The 27593-nt window shown below is 40.5% G+C and overlaps 2 protein-coding genes across 4 annotated transcripts in view; both read left to right on the top strand.

Annotated features, from left to right (window-relative positions):
* XPO4 (exportin 4) overlaps positions 1–15735 on the top strand; it is an 85128-nt gene extending 69393 nt beyond the window's left edge. The window contains exons 19-23 of the mRNA XM_063394655.1: positions 1043–1161; positions 2076–2206; positions 2996–3113; positions 4345–4437; positions 7513–15735. Coding sequence (XP_063250725.1) covers positions 1043–1161; positions 2076–2206; positions 2996–3113; positions 4345–4437; positions 7513–7710 — 659 coding nt within the window. The 3' untranslated portion in view covers positions 7711–15735. The remainder of the gene's footprint in view (positions 1–1042; positions 1162–2075; positions 2207–2995; positions 3114–4344; positions 4438–7512) is intronic.
* A 3646-nt stretch (positions 15736–19381) lies between these two features.
* Positions 19382–27468, top strand: EEF1AKMT1 (EEF1A lysine methyltransferase 1). Of its 3 annotated transcripts, none has more exons than XM_063394653.1 (5): positions 19382–19465; positions 23612–23761; positions 24653–24735; positions 25381–25661; positions 26849–27468. In XM_063394653.1, the coding sequence occupies exons 2-5, from the start codon at positions 23615–23617 to the stop codon at positions 26974–26976; spliced, it is 639 nt and encodes a 212-aa protein (XP_063250723.1). In that variant the 5' UTR covers positions 19382–19465; positions 23612–23614; the 3' UTR covers positions 26977–27468. The 3 variants fall into 3 exon arrangements, with proteins under 3 accessions (XP_063250723.1, XP_063250722.1, XP_063250724.1); XM_063394652.1 differs by lacking the exon at positions 19382–19465 and adding an exon at positions 19823–20016; XM_063394654.1 differs by lacking the exon at positions 19382–19465 and adding an exon at positions 20083–20106.
* Positions 27469–27593: the final 125 nt, after the last annotated feature.

Genomic DNA, 27593 nt, shown 5'->3' with positions numbered 1-27593 from the left:
ATAATTTGTGGGTGTAGTTAAGGGTTCCTTCCTGTATCCCAGCCTGTTACTTTCTTACATGTATTTGCCACTTGAAGCTGCAGTTGTCCTGAGTGTGTTCTGGCAGTTAGCTGTGGTGCATTGCTTTTGAATAAGCCAAAACACATTTGCATGGTTTGTTTCTCACCATGTTCTATACACTATGCACAGATAACAACCCAGGCAGATTGTTTGATACCCAAGCATATTTTGATATTCATTGCTTTTCTGAGGTATGTCTTGAAAGAGAGAACCTTGTACTCTGAAATGCAGTACATCATTTTACTTTTTTATCGTGCATGCACCACACAAGTACAGAACCAGATTTAGACTTTGTCCATTGAATGGACAACCCAGTGGAGTATTTACTTTGAGATCTGAATGTTAGTTGCCATGAAACAAAGTAATGTGAATAAAACCTAGATGCAATGCCCAGAGATCAAACCTGTTGTGATTTTTCTACATACTTCTGCTGACTCACTGCAGGGATTATAAAAGTAAGGTCACTGTCAGTTGATGAGAAATGTAAGCCTTAACCTGTAACTGGAGAAAACTTGGCAATGTCTGAACTGCAGAACTTTCTCTGTTAGCTGTCCCATTTTTTTTCTCCTTCTGTTCATAAAAGATATTAAAGCATATGTAAATATATAATATATATTAAGAAGTATAAAAATGCAGTAATATTTTATTCTCTGTGTTTATGTGTACAGGCATGAAGCAGCTATCACTAGAAACAAATGCAATGTTCTGTAATGGAAGGGAGCCCTCAGTATCTGAAGTGTTCTGGTTTAGCATGCCATCTGGTACAAGTGATTATGAAATGCTTAGTCCTAATGAATATAAATATAGAGTGATGTGACAGCCTCTACTCACTAAGTTTCTATTTTAATACAGTGCCTCATGGGTTTGTTTAGAGAGAGGAGACTAGTCCTATTTTTAAAAAGATTATATGTCTGTATTATAAAGAAATGAGACTGTTTGTTTAATCTTCCTTTTACAAAAGATTTTTTTTTCTTTTCTGCAGATGAGGTATTTAGGGGACATGAGCCTGGGCAAGTTACAAATAGATCTGTATCAGCAGCAGATGTTGTCTTATATGGGGTTAATCTAGTTCTGCCTCTAATGTCACAAGATCTGCTGAAGGTAAGTATATTTTTTACATGGAGCTGCTAGAATATGAAAGCTTTATAGTAATGAATTCCCAGAATTCATTCCTATATGTATTCCACCTCCATAAGCTGAATTTTATAGACTTCATAAATGTAAATAACTGTTCCATAGTTCTAAATACTCTTTGAAAAGAAATACTGTAAGCTGCGAAAATGTATGTCTGAAGGTCCTAAATAAAATGTTTCTTCCAAAAGCAAGTCTGTGCAAATCAACAGCCAAACCTGAAATGTGGCTCAGAGAATCCTTTTTCTGACAGTGCCAGAAATGTGACAAGAAGCATAAATAGTGACATGAGTTAAAAGTAACGATTTATTTCCACCATACAGATGGCTGTCATAGGCATCAGCAGCTTGTCAGTAGACCAGTAAAACATGAAACAATGGGACTGCAGGATTTCATTGTTGCAGTGTTCATGTTTTAGTTTGAAGCAGGGGGGCGCTTCTGGAGGTGTCTCAGCTGTCCCCTCTCCACGTGCCCTCTCATCCGGCGGCGCGTGCTGAGCGCGAGGGCTGCGTCCATTTGAGATCAACCCAAGGCTCGGGATGTACCCTGGCAGCCCCTCAGTCGTGCTCCAAGTGCTCGCCAGGCTTTTACCCTGCAGGACTAGATTTGTGTCTGAAATAAAACTCCCATCATTTGTATAGAGCAGACACCAGACTGCCACCATCTGCTGCTTATCTCTAGTAATCTTCTTTTATTGTACCACAGTGTTTGTATTTATATAAATAAATGTACAGCTGCATTAGAATGTAGCCATTCTAATGACTCTAGTTTCCTACTAAAATTCTTCAGTGCAAATCATCAGTCCTGTCTCTATGTACAGTTGAAAATTATGCCAAAATAGTTACATGATTGAATCTAAAAATACCATGTTTTTCTTTTGACAGTTTCCATCCCTGTGTAATCAATATTACAAATTAATCACATTCATATGTGAGATATTCCCTGAGAAAATTCCACAACTTCCAGAGGACCTCTTTAAGAGCCTAATGTACTCACTGGAGTTAGGGATGTCATCGTATCCTTTATAGAGCTTGGGAATGTTTTTTTTAAAAAATCTTAAGTTGCTTTTATAAGGACCTGTTAAAAATATGGGGGGTTTTTCTTTTCCTATCAATATCTGCGTGTATAATTATATCTCGGTAACTGACTCTTACTCTGCTCTCTGGGGATTGAGAGTTTCAGTTGTGTCCATTGTATGCTGTGTCCATCGAGATTCCAGCATTAGCTGAGTTGCCTCTGACTTGTGGTGCTTGGGCACAGCCTTTAAGCAGCTTAGCATGTAAGTTTTTTCTGGCAGCCATTCCTGCCTCCTCCATTACTTCATTTCAGAGTGTGTAACTTCATAAGCCTTCAGCTGGTATCCCAAAGCCATTCCTGAATTAGTCTCTCAGCTGGTAATACAAAACATTGCTGCTGTTCTACTGGGCTGGCTCCAGAGCATTTCCTGTCAGGGTGCCAATGGGCTCTCCCTCTCATAATGGGAGTACCATTTTCACTAATCTGTGGCACGTGTCAGAAACAGATGAGCTTGACCATAAGGGACTCTTTCTGAAAATGTTATGTCAAAGAGGGTTATGTTACCTTAGGCCATGTAGCTAATAAAAGAAGATAATGAAGTTGGAATCCCTTTTTCCCCCTCTTTTTCATGCATTTTTTTAAAATTTGATTTTTTAAATTAGCAACTTTGTAGTGAAAAGAAACGTTAAAACATACAAGCATTTCAGATATTTTCAGTGTCACAGCTGGGTAGTTTGACCACAATTTAATTGAAATCTAACTTCAGTTCTTTAACAACCATTATCAGAATGAGCTCAGAGGTTTGCCAGCTCTGTCTAGAGGCTGTAACACCGTTAGCAGAACAGTGTGCAAAAGCACAAGAAACAGATTCAACCCTTTTTCTAGCAACGAGGCACTTTCTTAAGGTAAGGCATCTGTTTCTTGTTACTTTGGTTTTTTGCATAAAGGTAGCATCCAGAGGCCAAACAGTGATCATATCCAGATTAATCAGGGAAATATATACAGTAAGAAACAGCCTCTTACCTAAAAAAAAATAAGTGGCAGCTTAAGAAGAAAGAAGGCATGAAGAACTGAAGATATTAGACTAGAGTACAAAAGAGGATGGAGGTGTAGAAGGAACCAATCCATTATTGCCAGTAAACAAAAGACCTGAGCGTCTCAGAATGCAATTTTTATATCCAGGCTCTGCACTTGAGAATAACAGCTTTAGCAGTTACTGGTGAAGCTGTGAACAGAAGGATTCCAGAATTCTCTGAAGTGGAAGCTGAGCAGAGTACTAAAAGAAAAGGCATCAAAAAGAGCATAGCTGGGAACTAGAGAGGAAATGCTGTCATTTATTCAGTGTATCTAATGAATGACGCATTTTCATAATTCAGTATCACATTTGGTACTTTACTTCGAGGACCATCCACTTTTATGAATTTTGGAATGACCTGGTAGCAAACAGGTTCCACTAACTGACAACAAAGGAATTGTGGAATCTGTGTGCTGTCTTCTGGTTTTGTATAGGCTTTGGTTTCATCTTTTCTTACCAAACTGACCTTGGGATCTCTGAGGATTGCTCATTAAATGCTTCCATCAGACAAGCTGAGAGAAAGAGAAACCTACATAATTTTTTTCTTTATGTATCTTCCAAGTTAATATAGTTTCATTCCTTATTTCTGAATTTCCATTTAAAATTACAATATTACTCTTTACTAATCTGTTCCCTGTTTGACTTTCTGTGAGCTATAGGAGTCTCCAAAATTTGAGGAAAAGTTCTGTATTTTTTTCTGGAAGAGCAAAGGCTTTTTTCATTATTTCTCTGGCATATCTGCAGGTTTTGGAGAAAAGTACAAGTGATGTCATGTTTCTCTGAAGAACAATTGATGTAAATCAGCAACAGGTTCCAGTGCTTTGAGATGTGAATTTATGCTGTTAAGCCAAGAGCTGAATTGTAAAAGAACTTGGCCTCTAAATTTTTGGTACCTAAATTCAAAAATAAAAAAAAGGGGGCAACAAAACAGACAGCAACCTTGGATGTTTGTAATACGTGTTCACTGTTATCAGAAGTGAAGATGAGCTTCAACAGCAAATGTTGATAAATTAGAAAGTTAAGTTTACCCTTACACAACTACTTCTGTTTTGCAATTTCAGATGGTTTTTGATATGCTGGTACTTCAGAAGCACAATACAGAAATGACAACTGCAGCAGGTGAAGCATTCTACACATTAGTGTGTTTGCATCAGGTATGGCATTCAGACACACCCTGAAAATAAGTAATTTGTTAAAGTAGAGTGGTTATTTCTTGTGCATCTGATAAATCATGAAATCATTTGGATTGAAAGCAGGCATCCTCAGGAGGTCTGCCTGTTTCAGCTGCAGGTCTTTGCATTTGTCCTTGCTGAGTTTCATGACTTTCCAGTCAGCTCATTGCTCCAGCCTGAGTAAGTGTCTCTAAATGTCAGTCCTGCCCTTGAATGCACTGGCTGCACTCCCCAGTTTGGTTTCATCCCCAGACTTGAGAACATTGTATTTCCTCTCCTCCTCCAGGACACTGACTAAAATATTTAACAAGATAAGGTCCAGATGAGACCTCTCAGTGCCATTTGGAACCAGCTTCCAGGTGGAACATGAGCCATTAGCCTCAATCCTTTACAAGCTGATGGTACAGTTCACCCATTTAGACAATAAAATCCAAGCTTGGTTGCAAGAGTGCAGTACACAGCTGCTAAAGTTCTGCTTACCTTTGGCATGCACTGCATTCCACTTAGCCATAGATGTAAGTCATTTTGTCAAAGAAGACAGGTCGGTAAAGCATGATTTACTCTGGGTAAATCCACACAAGCTGTTCTCAGAATCACAGAAGGGACCCATGAGGATCATCGAGTCCAGCTCCTGGCCCTTGCACAGGGCCATCCCCAAGAGTCACACCAAGTGCCTGAGAGCATTGTCCAAACGCTTCTTGAACTCTGCCAGGCTGGTGCTGTGACCACTTCCCTGGGGAGCCTGTTCCAGTGCCCTCTGGGTGAAGAACCTTTTCCTAATACTCAACATAAACTTCCCCTGGCACAACTTCAGGCCATTACCTTGGGTCCTTTGACTTTCTCATGCCCAGAAATAATTTCCAGGAGTACTTGCTTCATGATTTTCTTAGTCATTTGAAGATGATAGACAGCAGCCAGTAATGAATGACATGAGCCAGCTTTCTGAACCCTTGGATAGATACTGTCAGGCCTTATGAGCTTGCATGCACCAGCATTTCTCAAGAGATCCCTGGATTGATCCTCTTTACTATGCATAGTTCATCTCCTTGAACCCTGTCTCCAGTCACAAAGGTCTGGAGAAACTTGTCAGTGAAGACCAAGGCAAAAGAAAGCATTGATTATTTTAGCCTTACCTCTTGTCTACTATCATTAAATCATCTATTCCGTTCAGCAGTAGAACACATATTTTCCCTGTTTCTTCTTTTACTCCTAAAGTACTGGTAAAAGCTGCTTTTGTTCTCTTTGATGACCTTTGCTAAATTCAGCTTCAGCCGAACTTCATTTTTCTGTCATTGTTCCTGTACAAATCGTTTCTGCTTTCTTCCTCTCTAGCTGTTCTGCATCTGTCTTCTGCATGTGTTGCCCTTGTGCTGGAGTTCAGTCATTAAATCCCTGCTTAGCTGAATCAGTGTCCTTATTGTTTTCCTCTGTATCTGGACAGACCATTCTTGTGCTTGGAAGAGGTTGTCCTTAAAGACCTAGAGCACTTTTTGTCTTCAGAGCTCACTCCCACAGGATCCCACCCACCAGTCTTGAAGAAGGTGACAGCTGCTCTCATGATGTCCAGGTTCTCTGATTCCCAGGCTGCCCTCTTTCCTCACTTTCCCAGGAATCCTTAACTTCACTATTTAACAATGACTGAAAGGCTGGCAGTAATGACCACATCCCCGACCAGCTCCTACTAGCTGTGAATAGCAGACGCAAAGTCCCACCTCTGGGTGTGAGCAAATGTCAGGGAAATAATCTCTTGTAAGTCTAATCTGGAAACTTCCCCAAGTTGCTTTAAGATTACCAAAAGCCCTGTTCTGGGGATTTGTAATGAGATCTCACCCCAAAAGATGATGTCATCTTTACCGCTTCTCCTCTGATCATGGTATGTAAGCACTCAACTAGGTTGCTGCCCAGTCTGTAGAAAACCATCTTTAATTTGAGCTGCCTTTTCACAGAAGTGTCAATCTTCTGTCATCTTCTGCCCTGAAGAGCTCTAACAAGCCTCCACCTGTCCCTTGGAACACTCCAGTCATGCCATCTGTCCCACCACATATCAGTGCCTGCAGCAGTTATGAGCAGTGCACTGCAGTTATGTTGCAGCTCTGAACCTGCACGTGGAGCTCTAGCTCATTCTGTTTCCAAAGCTGAACATACTTCCACACAGGCATTTCAGGCTGGCCTCCTTTCAGCCTGTTTCATCCTTTCTGAGGAGCACTTCTTTCTGTTCTTAATACACTTGGTCTCTGTCTCTTTGCTTATCTACAAGTTGTTACCACCCTCCCTCAACATGCCCTTTAAAGCCCTTCCTGCAGGGTTGGCAAGCCTTTGGGAAAGATGATGCTAAGCCACTTTGTCCTGTGGATCCTCTTTTGTTAGCAGCCCTTATCCCTCAAAGAGAGACTCATGAACATGTAGGGAAAAGGACTTTGTGATACCACCCACAGGTAGCAAATTCTTCTTGTGCCTACCCTCACCCAACTCCTTATGGGCAAAATGCAGGAACTGCCATTTTGACTCCTGTGTCCTTCACCTGTGCTCCCAGAGCTCAGTCCCTTAGGACTTGCTTCAGCTGTGTGCCCCTTGGCTGTGTCCTTCTAGTCATGTTTGACATGTTTCTTTGTCTTTTGTTTCTGTCTAAATAAGAATGAGATTCAGTAGGAAACTCTTAGAAAGAAATTTAAGTTCTCTGTCTTAGGGAAGGAACCCTAGAAAATGGAGAACCTGTGGGAGGAGATGATTGGTATGGAACATGGGACAGGCATCAAGAAAAAACAGTCCAGTTTGCAGGAATAAGACTATGCTAAGGAAGAACCAGAAGGCCCTTTGCCTTAAAATTGTCATCTTACTCTGCTTTGCAAAGCATTGTACCTTGCTTTGAAGACTTCTTTAGCCTTATTAAAATACCCAGCCTGGATGAAGGATTTTATCTGGTTTAGAGGTAAGTGAAAGGCTTTGAGGATAGGTGCAGAGGTACTGATGGTTTTCTGTCACAGCCTTTATTCTGTCTTGATGAGAGAAGTTGTATATATTGTATATCTCTATTTTTTTTGTTTGTTTGTTCAACAGGCTGAATATTCAGAGTTAGTTGAAACATTGCTATCAACTCAACAAGATCCAGTAATTTACCAGCGGTTAGCAGATGCCTTCAACAAGCTTACTGCAAGCAGCACTCCTCCTACACTGGACCGTAAGCAGAAGATGGCCTTCTTAAAGAGTTTAGAAGAATTTATGGCAAATGTTGGTGGACTGCTCTGTGTAAAATAAACAGCAAAACTCTATGCCTAATTTAGACCCTTTCTGCAAAATGCACTGAGAAATGCTGAATGCTGACTAAATCTTGTACCTGTCTCTGGGTTCTTTGCAGCCATCTCAGATTCTAGAGAGCCTGGAAGTTTGAACATAACACCATGGAATAGGAGAGGTCAACTTTGAATCAGCTTCTGCTATTATGTGTTAGCTGCAATCTGTCATACTTGGGTGTGGAAGAGAATGAACAGAAAATCTGAATTGAATTTTTTTCCATTTATGCGCAAACAGATATGGGCACAATGAAATAAATGCAGTGCCTTTCCCCCTGCACTGGTTTAAAATATGAGTGGTCATATAAACATACAGATTTCTTTTCTACACAAAATCATGTTAGAGTGTGATGCAGATACATATAAAGCTCTAAACAGTTTTAGCTGATTTTAAGCTTTATTCTTCCTCTCTTCAAGTTTGAGTTTGTGTTCCAATGGGGAAGAAAAACCAAATGGTATTTTAACTTGGTTCTGTTTTTCTACATCAACCTGACATTGCAGGTTTAATGCAATGCAGGTTTTTACATTATGTTCTGCTGCCTAAAGTTCAGAGAAAAAAAAGATGTATATTTTTGTTCCCCTAAAATGAACTTTAGGAACTGTAGCCATTTCATTGCCTTAATTTAAAAGAAAAAAAAAAGCTCATATACTTTAGGTAAGAAATTTAAGGCAAGATTTGACTCTTGAGAGTTGGTTTAGGATGTTGGCACTGAGCTGCTATGTACCTGTTGCAGCCCTTCATGTTGATGTGTTGGTTTGGAATGAGTGTCTAATGCAAGGTTCATGTGTAGTTTTACTTTCAGTACCTGTTTTGATTCTCACCTGGGTTGCATGCAACTGCAATGTATTTCTTCACTGAACTGTTTGCTTAAGCAATAACAACCCAAAAGGTGTGAATTACTGGCAAACTTTGTAAAGTTGGGGCATTAGCTTAAACAATTATGCTAGCACAGGGGCATCAAACCCTTTTACTCAAGCATGTCTGCTTGACTTCAGTGGGGAAGGGTAATTGGGAAGTCAGTGCTGTAGGAGATTTTTGTTTTTGCTGAATCCAATCCCACTTCTGCAGAGCTCTCCCAGCTGCTCTGCTCTTGCTTGGTTTTTTATATCAGCGCTTTAGCTTTTATCATAGCAGAAGATAGTGCCCTGAGTATATAGAACCAACAAGGGAGAGCAGTACACGAATATGAAAGCAAGGCCTGCTTTGACTTCTGTCATGAGCCAGAGGAAACTGAAGCAAACACAAATGCTGCATGTCTAGTAAAATTATTTTTGTGGAAATACACAGAGGCAGAAGTGGGCCCTTCTGTTTAAGATCTCTGCTAGATTATGCTGTTAAATATTTCCCATGTGTTTTTACAATTTATATAAAAAGTCTGGTATACACCTTTATATGACTATTTATAGCTTTGTGTTTGCAATTCTGTGCCATTCTTCAGCTATTCATCTCAAAATTAGTCACAATAGCCAGAATCTCACAACAGGCACAAATCTCCAATACTGTGCTGTAAGTGATCTATGGCTTTTTTTTCTTTTTTTTTTAAGTTAAATCTGTAAGTGTCTCAAGCATGGATCCACAAGGCCAAAAATGCCATCTCTTTATTATACATTTCTCTTTTAATTGATGTGAAAACTGGGCAAGGGCATATTTACACATTACAAAGTGACCGTAAAACTTCTTAGATAATAGTGTACCTTCCCAGATAGTATTTTATTTCTCAGATAACTTCCATAGTATTTTAGAACAGGGGTATTGCTCTCCATTTTTTCTTGAAACTCTAGTGCTTTTCTTTAATGACTGTGCACTTGCACAAAATACAGTGATCCTGGCAGATCGTTCTGTTTCAAACTGTTGTGATGGCTGAGTTCTTATTTCTAAACTGGGGGTTGCTGTTTTTGAAACTGCTTCTGGAGTTTTTCTGAGTTTGTACATTGGATGGGGCCGAAGTTCTGAAATCTAATTTTTTTCAGATGAGGGGCATTGAAGCCTGGGAACATCAGCAGCAGTAGGTGCTGCTGGTTAGTTATGACGTGCTCGATGTCGGATGTCTAGACTGAAGTCTTCAAAGAGATCATAGCAAATATGCCACGTTTTGGGTGTGACTGAGTAACTGATACACTCAGTCATCCTTTCTTCTGTAATTAGCTCTGTCACTATTGTTTCATTAATCCTAAAGCTGGCTCACTATTTAAAAATATTTATTAACTTCAAAGTTTTGGAATCCTCTCGCATATTGTGATGAATGGGAGTTTGAGTTTGTATTCTGGGCAAAGTAATGTGCATATCCATTATTTTTCTTGTTGGGCCCCCTTGTGTTGTAACAAGCAGAGACACACAGCATTCTTGAGTATCAAGACTTTAGCTAAAGTATGAACACCCACTTTCAAGGACTAGTTTTAAAGGTGGTTTAAAAATTTCTTTTGTTCTTAATTTAAAAATAATATTATATGTTAAAGGAAAACTGTCCTAGTAAGGGTTTAGGGGTTTTTGTAATTTCCTGCTTGATGTTACACTTTCCTCTTTTTAATTTTTTTGATTTTCTTCTCATCCTCATATATTCAATAGAGATCTTTCCATGCTATTTTATGTTTCTTTTAGAGCAATGCTAAGATGTCTCTGCTTAGTGACATCCATGAAATGGTTGTAAAGGCTTCTGGAAATAAGTCCTGTTCATTCATACTCCTGCTGGCTTGGTGACTGCTTCTACCTGAGCTATTTGACTTCAGTATCTCTGCCAAAAAAAATAGAAAAAAAGAATCTTCTGTGATCTTCTACACATCCAGTTGCTGTAAATCAGGATGTGAAAGCACACTGAGGTCCACAGGAAAGACTCAGGCTGTTTGTAGTGAACACTGAGAGCTGACTCCACATAAGTGTTCTGAAAGATTTATAGCATCATTGCATTGATTTTCCATTCACGGTGGAAAGGGAATAATGGTTCTAAAAATGCGCCTGCTTTTTGAAGGAAGAAAAAAGGCAATTCAAACCAAGTTATAAATGCTGCATGATATAATTGCAACAAATATATTTGTGTAGAGTTTTCTTACTGAAACAGATTATTGGACTAATGTTTTCATTCTGAGACTAGCTTCTTTTCCATTTTGCCAGCTCCTCCCCCATTGTAATAGTTAGTTCTAATGTTGGCATAATAATTTTGTTCAACTTATAGTTTTCAATGCTGACAAGCAAGACCATTGAGTTCAATCATAAAATTCAAAACCTTGTTGAAAGCACAGATATGTAGGGACAGGGAGAAGTGGACTCGATGCATGAAACTCCCACTTTCATGTGCATTTATGCCTTAATTAGCTTCACTGAGTTACCCACCAGAATCTGCTACATTTTGCCCAGAGGTTTGTGTTTCGCTGTTTAAGGGTAAAGGGCTTACCTTTTTTCTCAGGAATGAGGAACTTGTTTTCTCAGCATGTCCAAATCCTACTAGTTGAAAGAGAGGGGTTTGAATAGGAGTCATCGCTTTCATAGTGAGTGGAACTCATTGAAGCCCTCGTGTTTACCTGGGCAAATCCCTTTATATCTAAGCCATGTAGTTCTAGAAAATAAGTTTGCTCAGAGCAGTCAGTTGTCCATTTAAAATCTATTTCTTTAAAAGGGAAAGAGAATTCTAATTTGGGATCAGTAAAACTATTAAAAAATACAAATTTCTGGCATTTTGCTTTTAAAACACTTCAAGTAATTTCAGGTTTGGTTAAGTAATTACATAAGAAGGGGTGGGGGTTTTTTTAATGGAAGTAGCTTGATGAATATAAGCGCAGGAGTAGGAGCCAGGCTCCTCTAATGTTGTCATTTTTTTTCCACAGGATCCTCTGTGGCCATTGGCAAGTCACTAGAACTGTATTGTTGTTAAAATAGCATTAACATCTACCTACCTCACAGGGATGTTGTGAGGATTAGCTTATGCCTATAAAATGCATTGAGGATCTGAGATGCTATGTAAATATTATATACTTTTAGTTTTACGAGGTGTAAGATTTACTGTAATGAAAACAGAAGATTTTCATAATTGTAAAGCCCAGTAGAGGCAGCAGTGGTGCAGTCTTCCCAGGACTGATCTACTGCAGTACAGTAATGCTTGCTGTAAATTGTCATTATTTCAATTACAGCCGATTGAAATGGCGGCTTCTTCGTAAATAAGGTGAGATTCCCCACCAGTGTGCCTCAGTTCTGATCTACAAAGGGAGAGAACAGTTATTGGTTATTCAGGCTTTGGTGCCTCTGCTTGTGACAAGTGCTGCTTGTGGTGGTAGGGTTTTTTGTTTGGTTTACTTTTGGTTTTTTACATTTTTCTGCAAGGAACAAACACCACTCATTTCTCCCATGTCTGTTCCAGTCACTTAGTATAACCAAAGCCTAATGATAACAATTAAAATTCAAAGAGCCAGCCCTGCTTCCCTGCCCCTTGTAAATTTGCATTTGAGTAGATTGTGCTCTGTTTTCAGTAAATTTGATTAATGTTTTCTAGCACTGATCATGAAGCAAATAATGAAGTGTGTTTTGCTCTAGAGCCTCAAACTCTCAGCTGTAATGTTTTCAGTATGAGATTTCCTGGGGCCCTAGAAACTGAGGAGTAAGATACCCTTGGCTTTACCTTCTTTTCAGTGAGTTAAAATTTATTCTGCTTTTCCTTTCTTCCCATTCCCTACCCTGCTTTTCCTGTCCTTTTAAGCTGTTCTTAAGCGGAATTGGAAGGCCCTTCCAACCTCAAGGGGAAGATATTACTACCCATGTAATTTTCCAATCTGTTACAGCTTGATACTTGAAATTGATAAGAACCTCTCTAACAGCATTCACCACACGTTTCAATCTCCCATAAAACCATTCTGGAGTTTTCAATTAGGGAAGAAACCCCACAACTATATTATTTGTTCTCTCTGTGCAAAATAAGAAACCTCCATGCAGTGAACATGCAGTGTTAAGGCAATAAATGCTACTACTGCTGTTGGTCAAGTGTGTAAATATTTTAAATGTGTAATTCAATACTGTGTTGCGTTTATATATTAAAAACACAGGAATTGAAGTGCTGGTTGATTTCAAGTATTGTTTTATCTGTACAGTTGAAGATACGAAGTTGCATAAAAGTATTTCACAGTTTATTGCAATAAGACTTGGGAAATGGCTGTATAATCAAGCCTTATCATGACTGAATTTTCAATTTTGAAATGATCACTTTGTATATTTTTAAGGTCCATAAGCAGGAAGAGGATAAAATTGTTTTCCACTAAAGATTTTTTTTATTTTGTTTTGGCCATGTGTGATTTGTGTGTATTCTTGTTTAATATTTTTCTAAAATCTCACCTGTGTTGAATCCCTGAAAAAGCATTTGTTACACTTCCTTACAGTGGAAACATAAATCGCAACATTATGAAACCTTAGGCTACACCTTTTGCTCTTTGGCTACAGTGAATGCACAGTAATTAGATTAAAAGCTGGTGGAGTAACTTTAGTTTACATCAGCACTTAAGGCATGAGTTTGTCCATCAACAGAAAAAAGTGTGATTAGAGGTGCAACAGCAGTATCTCACACTGGACTGTAATTACCAGAAATTACTGTAAATATAGAATCAGATTAATCTTTTCCCCCATCTCCCTAGGGAAGTTTTAACAGTCACTTTTCAGGTCACTATTACTGGCAGCGTTTGTCTACTCAAAAGGAATACTGATTTCTGGGTCTTTGTGTGTGTGTGTATGTGTGCATATTTAATCTAAACAGTTTTTATGATGGTATCTGGCACAGAAATGTTCTCCAAGCTCATACTCTGTTCCTATGTAGGGAACATCTAACAGCATGTTACTTCATGGCTATCAGAAAAGTTCAATTACAGGCAGCAGTTCCTAATGTGCTATAATACAATTACATTTAGATAAACTACAGCTATTTTCCATTGTTCCCCTCTTACTTCCATGCACCCACATCATGTAGAAAAGAAAAAAAAAAGCTTCACAAATCCTGAAAGTAAAACTACGCAACAGCTATGGTGGTGACAGCTTGCTACATATCTTGGCTGTATGTATCACTAGAATTTTACTGGTTTCAAAAGTAAAATTATGCAGTTATATATTTATATTAGCATGGTTTAGTTCAGTGAATATTCTGGGGAAGGACAGAAACATTTAAGGTAATTTTGAGGAAATTCCCAAAAGCAATTGGTAAGACTAACAGCAGGGTATCCAAGAGCCTTTCATGTAGAAAATGGAACTATTCTGCTTTACCTTAAATATGAGTTCTGGAATAAACTTGAACTATTTGGGTACAAAGCCTTTATTCACACTTGTTTGTCCAAGTATACACAAACCCCATCAATTTTGCCTTTTTGAACTTATATTTGCTTCAGTTGCGAGTGGCGGAGTTGGTGGTGGATTTTTTCCTTCTTACAAGCAGAAAAGTAGGAAAGTGCAACCCTCTCTAAGTGGAATTTGTCTGGACAGCCAACCAGGAGCAGGTTGTACATGAACTGGAAGAGGGGAGGAGGAGAAGAAAGTGATAACTTTGCAATCTTATCCAGAAAAAGAAAAATAGATCAATCTACAAGATACAGGTGTTATTCCATAATGTTTGACCCAGGACATCTTGAAAGGGATTGGTGAAGGCCTGCCATTTTATCAACAAGTTTGTTGGGGGAAAGAGGGAGTACGGTGTTGGGATTCTGAAATGAAATGTGATACTATCAGTGTAAGTTTTGCTAACTAAATAATAAATTCCTCTTTATATTGGAAAACATTCCAGACAAATCTATATATCCAAAGAGAACAAAGAAGCTACCCACTGTGATGAATACATAATTCATTACTAGTTTTTCTGCTGTCTATATTTGAATATAGCAGTTTTCACAGCTGTTTTCACTTTAATCTTAGATGGTATCAGATTTGATTTTCCTGACATGCTGTTGCCTTTGCAAGTTAGAGTAGAGCAAAGCTGTGGGTGTGATGTACTTCCTTTTTTCTTCCTCTCTCTGTCTGGCCTACTGTTAATGGTTGTAAAGACAAATATGTTTGATTTGCTTTAACTTATTGTTTTGGATGCTGCAGCTTGGGTTTGTGGCATATTCAAACTGCTTCCTGTCTCTGTGTTTGGTGTTCCCTGAATGAAAGTCATCACTAGACTCCAACACAAGTATTGATTTGAAAGCCTCACTGGTAACTTGGTTTAATAAGCTGTCAGGACATTTGCTTTAGTTTTGGAACTGCACCAATACTACTAATGGTCTTTTGTTCATTGAAATGATTGTTGCAACTGACAAAAAACCCCCAAAGCCAAAAGCCCACCACCACACTGTGGAATCTCTAGGAAGATCACTGATGTCCTCACACAAGATCAACACTACTTTGGGGAAGGCTTATATTCTTCTGCCACTTTTAAGGAAAGACTGTTCTTCTGAAGTACTTTTTGCCTGCTTTTAGGCTGTTATGCACTTTCATGATTTCTTAACAAACTACTGTTAAAATGTACTGTAACATGGATTTTGATAAGCGCACATGTATTTAAACAATTCATTCAGCCTCAGGAAAGCTGGAAAAATTGGATACCTGTTTTGTATCTTGGTTAAAATGTTTGTTACCTGCATCCCTTAAGATGGCCAGATAATGTCTAGAGCCCGCAAGTGTAACTATTTAAGATACCAGTATAGTCTGTAAAAGGAGGACAGTGTAATTTTGCTTTTGGGAAAAGAAAAGGGTGTCCTTCTCTTATTTTTCTTAGAAGTATATATATATAGTCTGAATTGGAGTTTCAAAATCAGGAAGCAGTAATAAACCCCATTTACTGTTCAGGAAAAGAAATGTTTTCTTTCGTAACACTCACTATCTGATTTCTATTTTTTCCTTCTCCTTAAAGAGCATGTGTGAAATAAGTGGAGAAGTATGTGTAGGAAAAACTGTAAAATCTGCTGCTGTACATGTTTGCTACTTGACTGCATTTTCTGTTCCACTTTAATTTTACTGGTTTTGCTAAATATATTTTATATATTTTCCTTCCTGCTTCTTGTGATGACAGAGTGATTACATCTTTTAGGGGGAAAAGCAAAAACAACCATGACAAGGCTTTGGGACCAGAAAATGCCATGAAGGTTGGGTGTTACCATGTATCTTGGGACATTTTTTGAGAAAACTGTGTAACTCAGAAACTGTGGTAAAATCTATGGGGATGTGAAAATGTACAGAAGTATAGATACTGGTAATTCTGTTGAAGGGTTGGGCTTTTTCTTTTTTTTTTTTTTTTTAATACTTTTAAAGTCTGTTTAAAATGTCAATACCATTAGGTGTTATTAAGTGACTGGTGGTCACTTACGTAGAGCATTTTTCTATCTGAAAGCTGTAGCCCTCTGTGGATCCTGAATCACTTCCAAGGGATGCACAAAGCCTGGCAAAATGGAAAGAGGTCACGGGGATGCTGTATCGCTGTCATCCTTCTAAGATTTTTATCTCCACAGAGAAAGAGTTGGGACTCCATGAACTACTTAAAGATGAAAGCCTCCTACTGAACTTGAATTCATGGAGTGACTGCAAGCTTTGCAGAGGCTGACTGACAGTCTGTCCTCCCACTGTGCCACAAGCTCTTGGGAAGCTGTGGTGCACCTGGCCCACACAGCTACCCCACAGGGCTCCAACACACAATTTGATTCTTCATCTGTAGGGGGAACAGCTCGGGAGTAAAAGTGAAGCAAGCTTTGCTTACAAAGAGGAGGTGTTGCAGGTTGTTTTCCAAGTAGAATATTTCCACTTTGCTATTTTCCATCATCAGAAGTAGGATATGTTGTCATTACTAGAAATAATCCTTGAATGGTTGTAAAACATTCGCTGCCTTCCAGATCAGCCTGCAGTTGGTTTGCCAGCCCTAAACACGTTGAGGTTTGTTTTGTTGGGTTTTTCTCAGAAAAAAGTTATTAGAAGTTTTTTTGACTTAATGGCAACAGGAAAGATTGTACAATTAGAATTTAATAATCTATTTTCATAATAATTAAAGCTGATTATACTTTTTCATATGGCTATGGCTTGTGCTACAGTGAGAACAAAACTAGAATTTCATTAGTATAGAAAAAAATACAACAGAGTAAAAATAAAAACTCAACCCCCCAAAATAGAAAAGCCTTGTGAGTAACAGCTGCTCTTGCTTTCAAGGGTAGAACTGTGTTTTTAAACACTGTTTCTGATCTAGAAAATGCATTAATGAAGAGGCAGTGATCAGTGTCATCAGGTTTGTCTCAAGGACACTGGTGTCACTGCTGTGTGACATGGGTCTGGCAGTAAAAGGACAGGGGAGATAACTGGAAATACCTGTCTGCAAGAAATATTAGGGAACAATAAACCCCAATTATTAATAAGAAATTTCTTTCAGGGTGCACTTTACAGGTATTCCGGTGCTTGTGATTCATTTGTCCTCTCATCCAAAGAAATTGCAGCAAGAGATAACCTGGTTTTTTTCTTCCTACAGGGTCACTTGAGCTCCTTTAGGGCTTTGCTTCTAGAACTGTCTTGTAACAGGATTCAAGCAAGGCTTTGAGCTGTGTTTGCTGCCAAGTAGTATCTGATATCATACCCTAAATAATGTCACCCTGCCCAGCCCCAAGCCCCCACACAGCCATGTGTCCTTATGTGATCTGTCTAACCTTTCTGGTGAGGAGGAATTGCTTGCCAAGGGGCAGTCTTCTGCTCTGGGAAGTCTGGACTGAGTGTGTGTCATCCCAGTCTCATTTCTACTTTCATTTTCAGCCCTGTGCAATACGTTTTTCATGTAAAATGCCTTGCAAACATGCACAAAATAGGAAAATTACTGCAGTGTCACTTCACTGTAGTACCTGAACCACATTTCTTGCTGCACTCAGTAATGCTATGCAAGTATCAATATCAAGACAATAGTCACTTTGCACAATGTAGGGAAAAGGGGTTGGTTTGTTCATTTTAAATTACAGCAGTGGTGGTAGCATGAATAGATATGGATGCCCTCCATATGTGACAGTCTTCCATGCTGGGATGAAGACTTTTTTTGGCAAGAACTTTCAAAGACAAAGTGGGTAATGTCAGATCCAAAGTGCAAAGTAGTCTTTTAAACAAAATGAAAATGTCCATAGTTCCCTACTGTCATGAAAAGCCTTGTTTCCACATGAGGGAGGTTAAAAATATGGAGATCTGAAGAAAAATCATCCTATCCCCATGACCTGTGGTGGAAAAAAAATTGGATTCTCTGCTGCTAGCAGCTGTGCTGCAAAAATATTTTATCATTAATTTAGCAGTTCTGTCTTCCAAAGCAATAGTTCTGCTCTGTTCAATAATGCCCAGTGCTGAGCCTGTGACTTTCTGTTCAGCCACAGTGAAATGGTGTCGCAGATGAACACGGAGCAGGTTGTAGGTAAAACAGCAGGGCCTTACTCAGCTCACTGCTGATACTTCTTGCTCTGGAGAACATGAGGAGAGTCTGCTGTTGGGCAGATAATCTGATGGGCAACCTCCTACGAGTTGGTTTATAGGAGAGTCATTGAATGATAGAAAGACAACACTATGTGCATGATTTTTACAACGGCCAGACTTTATAAAGTAGGAATGAGAAAAATGGGTGAGCTTTTTGTCTTGGGGCAGTTGAAATCATGAGAGGTGCTAGGCAAGCATGTTGTGCCTACACATGAGAAACAGTAAAATGGGAAGTTTTTATGACTGAAGGGAAAGATATAATGAATTAAATTCTTGCCCTCTGCTGTAGTGAGACCCCACCTGGAATACTGCTTCCAGCTCTGGGGTCCCCAGCACAAGGACATTGCCCTGTCAGAGCAAGTCTGGGAGGGACACCAGGATCATTAGAGACAGGGAATACCTCTCACATGAAGGAAGGTTAAGAGAATTGGGATTGTTCAACCTGGAAAAGAGGAGGATTTGGGGTCACCTAATTGTGATCATCCAGTACCTGAAGAGACCTACAAAAACGATGGAGAGAAACTTTTTACACAGGTATAAAGTTGACAGGACAAGGAGGAATGGCTTCAAACTGAAAGCAAGTAGGTTTAGATGAGACATCAGAAATTCTTTACTGTGACAGTGGTGAGGTACTGTGACAGGTTGCCCAGAGAAGCTGAGGATCATCCCTGAAAGTGTTCAAAGCCAGGCTGGATGGGGCTTGAGGCAACCTGGGATAGCAGAAGGTGTTCCTGCCCAGGGCAGTGAGGTTGAAACAAAATGGTCTTCAAGGTTCCTTCCAACCCAAACCATTCTACGATTTTACGAAATTAAGCAAGGAAGATATTTTAAAACTTGCTATCTTTTGAAAGTATTTAAGAATCTGCTCGACTTCTGTTTATATGCAAGAAAGGAAGCTTGTTCCAGCCTGCTAATGCTAAGTAAAAATGGAAAGCCTGGACAGGAGAGCCAGATGTCGAAAAACAGTTTTGGGCGCTGGGCTGCGATGCAAGGCAGAAGCTCGCGGCTTTTGAGCACCTGACATCTAACTCGAGGGATGCCTGTGCTCTCCTAGTCTGACAGGCCCAGCGCCCGTGGCTCTCCGCCGCCAGCTCAGGCTGCCGCACCTGGCACATCCCAGCCCACACGGACCGCCCGGCGGCTCGCGGGCGGGGCCGGGGCGGGGCCGGAAGTTCCGGTTGGCCCCGCCCCTTTTCCACCGCGCCCAGCAGGGGGCGCGCGGCCCCAGGCCGGCGCGGCGCGCGCGCCGCGGGGCGGGGCCTGTGGCGAGCGGCGCGCGCGCGGAGGGAGCCGGCGGGCGGTGAGTGGCGCGAGGGCCGCGCGCGGGGCGGGGGCGCGGCCCGGGGCTCCCGCGCGGGACCGCCGTGAGGGCGGCGGCGCGGAGCCCCCTCACCGCCCCATCACCGACCCGTCACTGCCCCCTCACCGACCCGTCACCGACCCGTCACTGCCCCCTCACCGCCCCGTCACCGACCCGTCACTGCCCCCTCACCGCCCCGTCACCGCCCCCTCACCGCCCCGTCACCGACCCGTCACTGCCCCCTCACCGACCCGTCACTGCCCCCTCACCGCCCCGTCACTGCCCCCTCACCGCCCCGTCACCGCCCGACCCCGCTGCGCCCCGCGGGCGATGGCGGCCGAGGCGCGGACGGGCTGGCCGGGGTCACCCCGTGCTCCCCCGGCGTTCTGTGTGGCGGCAGGGTGCCCTGGAAGCGATACACGCGGGGGAGCAGCAGGAAAGGGCCTTCTCCGGGAGCCGTCCGTGTCCCGTCAGCCACGTGTAGCGGGGACCGGCGGTCCCGAGCTCTGCCTGAGCGCCCGCCGTGCTTACTGAAAAGGATGGGAAGGGAGGTGGGACAAATCAGATTTTCCTTTTGCTTGAAGTATTCACCAGGCCTCCCGACTTTACTTTGCTGATCCAGTGCAGTTTCTGCGTATTTGGTAATCCTCTTGAGAGCTTCTTTTCAATGAACTTTCTGTGTCACTTTGACGCACTGTGAAATTCCAGATTTTGAGGTATCAGGGCACAAGTCCAGACATTTAGTAGCTTTCCAGTCTATCATATAATAACCTCTCTACCTCCAGGCAGGTGGTTGCAACCCCTTCCAGGTGATTTTCATTACGGTGTCACCACTGGCCAGCTTTTCTCGCTGTGTGCTACAAACACCACGGATGATGAGCTGCTTGTCTCAAAGACCTGACTTGGGCTGCTTGGAAAAAACGCAGACAATTAGATTTAACTCAATTTCATGCTCTCTGTCTTTTGATCAAGGTTACTCTTAGAACAAGATCTTTTCTGAAGTTGCACAAGTGCTTTTTATGTCCTTGGTAAAAGATCTAAAGGGCTAATACTGTCCTCTTCTTGCCCCTTCCCAGCGATGAACAGCGTGGCTTTCCAGTTGTATCTCTATTCCACGGCTTTTTAGCAGTCTTTCCCACTGTTTCCTTATCACCTGTCCTCCACGTGGTCATAACTACAGGTGAAATAAATGTCCCGGGGACCAAAGACTCTTCATTTTTCCGTAGTGTTTCTTCTAACTTTGAGTATTTTTTTCCTCTGTTTTAGAATCTGGCTATGTAAAAATAGACTTTTTGTACGTGACCACCAGAAACTACTGTTAAATGCATACAGCATTCTTGTGTGGACAAGGTCTTGAAGTCTCCTGTGCTGCTCTTATCTCTCAAATTATTTTTTGTTTTCTTTGTAGAGCATTTGGTCTGTAGTGATGACCTTTGCCTGAACAGTGCATCAGCTTATTAGAGAGAGATTGAGCTGTGCACAGGGAAAGGGGCTAAGGAGTCTGCAGGGACCTCCACCCCTTCATCCTACCTGCTGCACATGGTGTAATTCGTCACCTCGTTTTTCCTGGTTTATGGGTAGATCTGGCCCTATAGGGACCAGTAGCATTCAAATTTGCCAATTTACCCTATGAGCACAGCCCTGCCTGGTTCCTGTCCCACTCTATCTGAGGGGGCTTACCTCCTTTTCTGGTGTTTTCCTTTAGATGAACTTCGACTTCACTGAGTGTCTTACTTTTCTAAGCCTTACGCAGTGTTCTTGAGCTGTTCTTGGAGATTGATTTCCCCTGCGTGGCTTTCTGAGAGCATCCGTGAGGACAGAGCATGTGGAGGGACCCAGGGCCTGGGGCAAGCAGGGGTTGCTCAGCTGGAGCCTCAGGGGCCTTGGGAATTAAGAGTAGGAAGATTCTCTGAGTGCCAGAGGCACTGTGGGTTTCTGTGCTTCTTCTCATCCCCCTGCAGAACTTTCAGGGTTGCCTCTGGACTTGAGAGCAGTGAACTTTCTGGAAGGGATAATGAAAGGGTTTCAAACAGTAGAACTGTCTCCCTTGAAGGTATTTACAAGTCTTGTACACATAAACTCACTTTAAGAGTTTTCTCTTAATGTAGTTCTGAAGCATGAGAATGTCTTCATGCTAATAACCTGAGTCAGTATATGCATTCAGAAAAATATATTGAATTTTGGAAGCATTTGTGATAGATGTATGTAATATTTCTACCATATGTTCTGAGTTACCTCTCCTTGCAAAACCTCACAGTTAATTACTTTTTGGTTCCTGAGGCTTTAATTTACAAACCAAAAGGAAGGCTATTAAAAAATCAACTAAAGAATTATTAATAGATAAAAGATGTCTGTGGCAATATGCCTTTTATCTTCTGAAACAATGGCAAATTCTTCATCAGCAGCTTTATCTGTGAGGGTTTCGTTTCATGGGCGTGGATTTAGTCCTTGCAAATGCCAGAATGGGCTCACTGAAACTGAAACTTTGCACCTATTTCAGTTTCTTAATGTCAAAGCATAGACGTGTTCTTGCTTAGGGGGTAATAGCAAACCAGATTACTCTCTGTATCGATCAGTTAATAAAACAAGTGTTGTGAGTTAAGGAGTGATTGTAAATTTCTACCATGTCCTAACAAAAATAAACTGTTGTACAGGACCTAAAATGGGTCATAATGTTCTGTACTGTTAGAGTATTGTGCCTAGAAACCGCGTTATCTGTCTGGACATACAGTCCTTTCTATAATAAATAATATGTCAATATATTTTATATATTTATTATATTTAAATAACTTTAAATAATACATAATTTAATAATGTAAATATTCTTAAACCATTTGTGTTTTGTTCAATGAAAAGCTAGGGGAAAAATAATGATTTTGGGTTTGTTAAGTAGCTTGACTCTGGAATTCTCTTGTGTGAGGCTAATGCCGTAGGTGAGTCTTTGGGCTGTGAGCAATTCCCTGTTTGGCCAGCCTGGCCTGAGAAGCCAGCAAGTCAATAAATGATACTCTGGAAAAGCCAGGTTTGGCAGATCAGAGCTTTCCTTAGGTGTCACAGGAATGGCAGAGTTATCTCACAGTGCCAGGACAAGATACCATTTTCCAGCAAGCAGGAAGAAGCTGTTTCAGGAAACTTCATCTTGAAAGCTCTGCTAGAGCAGAAGGAAGGGCGGAAGGGGAGGGGACTCCCGGTTCTGGAGCTCTCCCTGTAATGCAGGGAATGAGGAGAGGAAAAATCATGAGCAGCTCCGCTTGAAATCACTGAGAACGTTCCCTCCCCACGTGGCCGGCGGATCTCGGTGCCTTCTGCCTGATGCAGGCGTGTCCTGTCTCCAGGCTCTGTTCACGGCATTGCCGTGTGCTGGTTCTCAGGCACGGTGCAGGGAGAGTGGGTTTCCTGAGAGAAGAATCTTTCTCAGTTTTCTCCTGTACTTTTCACGTGTTGAGCCCTTTCCAGCACCTCCGTTCCACGAAGTGGCACCGTTCCCTTGGAGGCTGCTGCGCTGCCTAGGGTCGAAGGGCTCGGGGATGCTGCGTGGGAGAGCCCACTTCAGGAGCTTTGTGAAAATGGATGTACTTTTCCACTGATCCATGACTGCATGACTGCCTTTTTTTTTTTTTTTTTTTTTTTTTTTTCCTTGTAGATTTGTGGCTTTTAGAGGAATCTTTTTATGGCATGGAAGTTAAAACCAGGTGATGCTGAGCTAGAGTGCTGATTTATTTCATTTGGAGTCAAAATTGTGTGGCTTTTGAACATGGGAAGGAGTGACCAACAGCTGTCATTATTTCTAGGAAGGAAGGGAATATTTTCTATAGGAAAATAGATCTTCCAGATCCACAGGAAACCAGGAATTGTAATGTCAACTTCCCTGTAAGAGCACAAGCCAAATCCATGGTGTATACAAAGGGAACAGTGTTGCTGGTCTTCCTGAATTCTCTGTGGAGACTTGTTATTTCCAGTTGGCCTCTCACTGATTTAAGAGCGCTTAAGTAGAGGGTGTAAGTTTTCTTTTGTTAGTTGGTTTTCCTAGTTAGCTGCATTCTTGGTGGAAGGTTTTTTACCTCACAAGATTATGCTACTACAAAAAATATTCCCCATTGGAAAGGGTTAATTTAATTCATTTCTTTTTTCTTGTTGATATCTAAGAAAATGGACAATGATGATGACATTCCCCAGCTTTCATCCCATACGTTGGCTGCCCTCCAGGAGTTCTATTTGGAACAGCAGCAGAGAGAGGGCATGAAGACCTCCCAAGGTTTTAATCAATATTCCATTGGCTCAATAGAAGAAGATTGGGTAAGAAACTATAAATTTCAGTGAATGAAGCACAGATAGAGGAGTAGCCCTGACCGAGTTTCTTTTGTGGCTGGATAAAGAAATGAAATTAAAGAGGGGAACTCTTAAGATGTTCCTATTAATGGATGGCAACACTGTAGGGAGATTTGCTTTAGTATTAAAACTGAGTATAGTTGTTTGTGCTGCGTGTGCATGGGGGTACAATCTGAAAATACATGGAGAGGGAAATAAAGCTGCTAACAGAAGCATCTGTCCCTTCTGGAAATTTTAACTCCAGCCTGGCATGTGGTAGTAGTAAAGATTCTTCCTTGAGTCTGAGACAAACATAGTGTAACAAGACCAAGTGATCTTTCCTTTCACATCTTTATGTTTTTGTGTTTTATTTCTTTATTTTTGTGGATGGGTGTTTTGCTGCTTGTTTTTATTTGTGGCAGACTGATTTCTGATTTGTCTCTGGCTTGGATTTTTTTGATCTTCCTTTTTCTGATCCATTCTGATTTAGTTTTTTTATCCTTTTCTTTCTTCCTATACTATCACTTTTCAAGGTCCTTTTTCTCTTATCTGCTGAAGTAACTCAATTTAAGAGCGCATCAGTAATGTGCATCTGCACATTGGCTTTGAATGACCGTGTCAGTGGTTGGATTACCTGGTTTTCCTGATAGTGCAGGTCATGCTTTGGAAACACAGGGTGTAAGGTACGTGCTGCATATCACTGGATTACAGAAGCAGGAAGACTGTCAGGAAAAGAGTCACCTTTCCAGCTTTACAGTTTGTGAACTGAGAAGTTGCTGTGGACTGTGTTTTTCTTCAGTTGTGGCTCACCACATGTAACTCTGCATAGCACAGCCAGAAGATTTGATGTTGTTTGTAATTGTGCATTGTCTTTCTCAGCAACTGAGCCAGTTTTGGTACAGTGATGAAACTGCATCGTGCCTGGCTAAGGAAGCAGTTCTGGCAGCTGGAAAAGGTGGCAGGTAGGTTTTAATAATTGTGTTGTAGATTTAACCTGTCTTTTCTGCAAATATTTTGTTTCTGATATGTAGAAAAGAGCATGCAGTTTAATTCATTACTCATTGTACTTCAGTTTTGTTTAAGATACTGCAGAACTGCTTTGTTATTATTTAGTTAATACTTTATACTGATCTTCCTGTTTATCATTTCATTGAAAGTTGTAGGCTGTGCCTTGTGAAACTTTACTATGAATCTTTTTAATTTTTGAAAAATACAAAGTGCTTCAGAGCATATTATTGACTTAGTTATTACTTTCTTGGTTTTTATATTATGTTTCTGTTGAAGAGATGGAAAAATCTTGGGTTTTTTCCTGCTTCTATAAACAGTAATTTTTCAGTTTTTGAGTGCACTTCCTTGCTTTTCTGAAACAAGACTTTCTCTGTAGTTAAGCTTGAGATCTTTATGTATCATGGCCTTAAACAGGTAATGACTTTCATACTTCAGACTTTGTTACTAAAGTAATTAATTGTTACAATGGAGGAAGAATACATTTTTGGGACTAATGTTTAAAATGTTTTCCCAAAGCCTCTCTGAGGACTGCTGTAGAGTTTTGTTGCTGTTGTTTGCCTTTTAAAATTACAGTTTTAAGGTACCGTGTGTTTTTTCAGGATAGCATGCGTTAGTGCCCCGAGTGTGTACCAGAAACTGAAAGAGCAGGATGGTGAAGATTTTTCTGTGTGTATACTGGAGTATGACAAAAGGTTTTCTGTGTATGGAGAAGAATTTATTTTCTATGATTACAACCACCCTTTGGACTTACCTGAAAATCTCCTGCCACACAGTTTTGACATTGTAATAGCAGATCCACCCTATCTGTCTGAGGAATGTCTTCAAAAGACTGCAGAGACCATCAAATATCTAACAAAAGAAAAGATTCTGCTTTGCACAGGTATAACTAATAAAAATATTAGGTCCCCTTAAGTACCTTTTTCTCTCTTTCTAATGACAAACTTCCATGAGACAAATACTAACTCAATAATGCTGAATTATCATCAATTTAAGGAGGAATATGTATCTGAAGTTTTTTACTTGAGTACTTGACTTCAACCTTTATTTTAAACATAAGGCAAGTTGGTTTGAATGGTTCAAGTCAGTACTTTCTTCCTATGGCATTAGGAATTTTACTGAATTTTTGAAGAAATATAAGATTATCCAGCAAAATTCCAGAAATACCATTTTTCTTGTTGAGGGGCCACTCTATAATTGCAGTGATTGGAATCTGGGAATGGCAAACACAGGTGCAAGTCATTGTTTATATCTTAGGCACTGAATTACAGCAGGAGGAATTTAAAAACAGTGATAAAAGCAGAAATGAGATAATTAGATATCTGTACTTGTAGGTCCTTCTTTAGGAAGATGCACTTGCTGGTTTGAGAAGTGATGGGTGTCTGCCCAAGTCATGGCTTTTCTTAAACTGTATTGTTATTAATGTATTGGTACCTGAAGACAACCAGGAAACCTTTCCAAAAAGCAAAGGACAAAATCCCTCCGTATATACAACTTGAGGGAAGGAAACCAAGCAGGCAAAATAAAGAAAAATTAAAATAATGTGGCCATAGAAAACCTGCTCCTTGGTTAGTGCTCATGGCAGTCTCACACAAGGGTGGTTCTCAAAGTTTTTCCCTAGAATAGATAGGTGGTCCTTCAGTTTACTGCTCAAAGCAGTGATTTCTCAGTGTGTAGCTGCAAACATCACACCGTGGTTTATGTAAGTGAAAGAGTAGATGTAATCTGTTTGCATTTCCCATGGCTCCCTACCATGTAACTTCCTTGGAATTTAACAAGAAGACTGAGTTCAAGTTTGTTTTCTGTAAAAAGGGCACTGATACACTCTAATTATTTTTTATTAAATTTCTTGGACATCCATTTCCTTGGGATGACTTCCATTCTTCTAGATTTATTTTAAGTTTCCCAACAGATTCTGTTGTTAAGGAAGGCTGAGAGTGGAGCTGCTTTAAGCCTGCCTTCCTTAAAAAAACCAGGCTCTCTACGTATGCTTTTGGGAGGAGCTATTAAAAAACTTCCAACATTCTGTTACTGTTTTTTCTTACTGAATCCCCATTGTTTTTGCTGCAGGTGCAGTCATGGAGGAACAGGCAGCAAAGCATCTTGGTGTGAAGATGTGCAAGTTTATTCCAAAACACTCACGAAATTTAGCCAATGAATTTCGATGTTACGTGAACTATGCTTCTGGACTGGACTGATGCTCCTAAGATCATCTACAATTCTACAGCATTTTCAGTCAAGCTTCTTTCTGTTTTTTATCAATTACGCCACATTTCTCAGGGCTGAAATACTCGGCTCCAGGTACTGTTTTCTGGGATAGCTGGAATCAACACGGTGTGATTGCCTCTCTTTTAAATGAGTACGCATTTGCACTTACCGTGTTTCGTATTAGGCAAAAGCAGACCAAGCAATGCAAGTGCTGGATAATGGGAACTTCTCAGTTTCATTTTAACTGGTGGCTTTTACCATTTGAGGATGCATCAGTGACCTCTTTGAAGTGATTTTAGCTTATGACAACACATAGGTGTTTGCCTTGCAGGCGTCAGAGTCATCATTGCCAAAGAGCTTGATACTTCTGTAGTAATGTGATCTGTACATGTCCCTTAAATCTTGAATCATAATGACTCTGATTAAATATAGTGCCTGCTTTTTCATAATTTCAATATCAAACTAAAGAGGATCTACAGATATGTCAAGTTTATCGTTATGGCTTTGTTCCAGTTGCCTGGTTTTATCTTTTTCTCCTATTCCACAGACAGCAGCAGAGCAGTAGAATAGAAGCATCTTAAAAATCATTGAATCTTCCAAGGCCATT

Source organism: Prinia subflava, chromosome 3 (assembly GCF_021018805.1).
Source record: "Prinia subflava isolate CZ2003 ecotype Zambia chromosome 3, Cam_Psub_1.2, whole genome shotgun sequence".
Taxonomy (NCBI): domain Eukaryota; kingdom Metazoa; phylum Chordata; class Aves; order Passeriformes; family Cisticolidae; genus Prinia; species Prinia subflava.
This window is presented reverse-complemented; position numbering and strand designations above follow the sequence as displayed.

What these genes read in the sequence shown, in the direction of transcription:
- EEF1AKMT1 (XM_063394652.1), top strand. An exon ending in GCAGCTGGAAAAGGTGGCAG is followed by an intron (nt 24,736 to 25,380) that starts GTAGGTTTTAAT and finishes GTGTTTTTTCAG; the next exon opens with GATAGCATGCGTTAGTGCCC. An exon ending in AAAGATTCTGCTTTGCACAG is followed by an intron (nt 25,662 to 26,848) that starts GTATAACTAATA and finishes TTTTTGCTGCAG; the next exon opens with GTGCAGTCATGGAGGAACAG.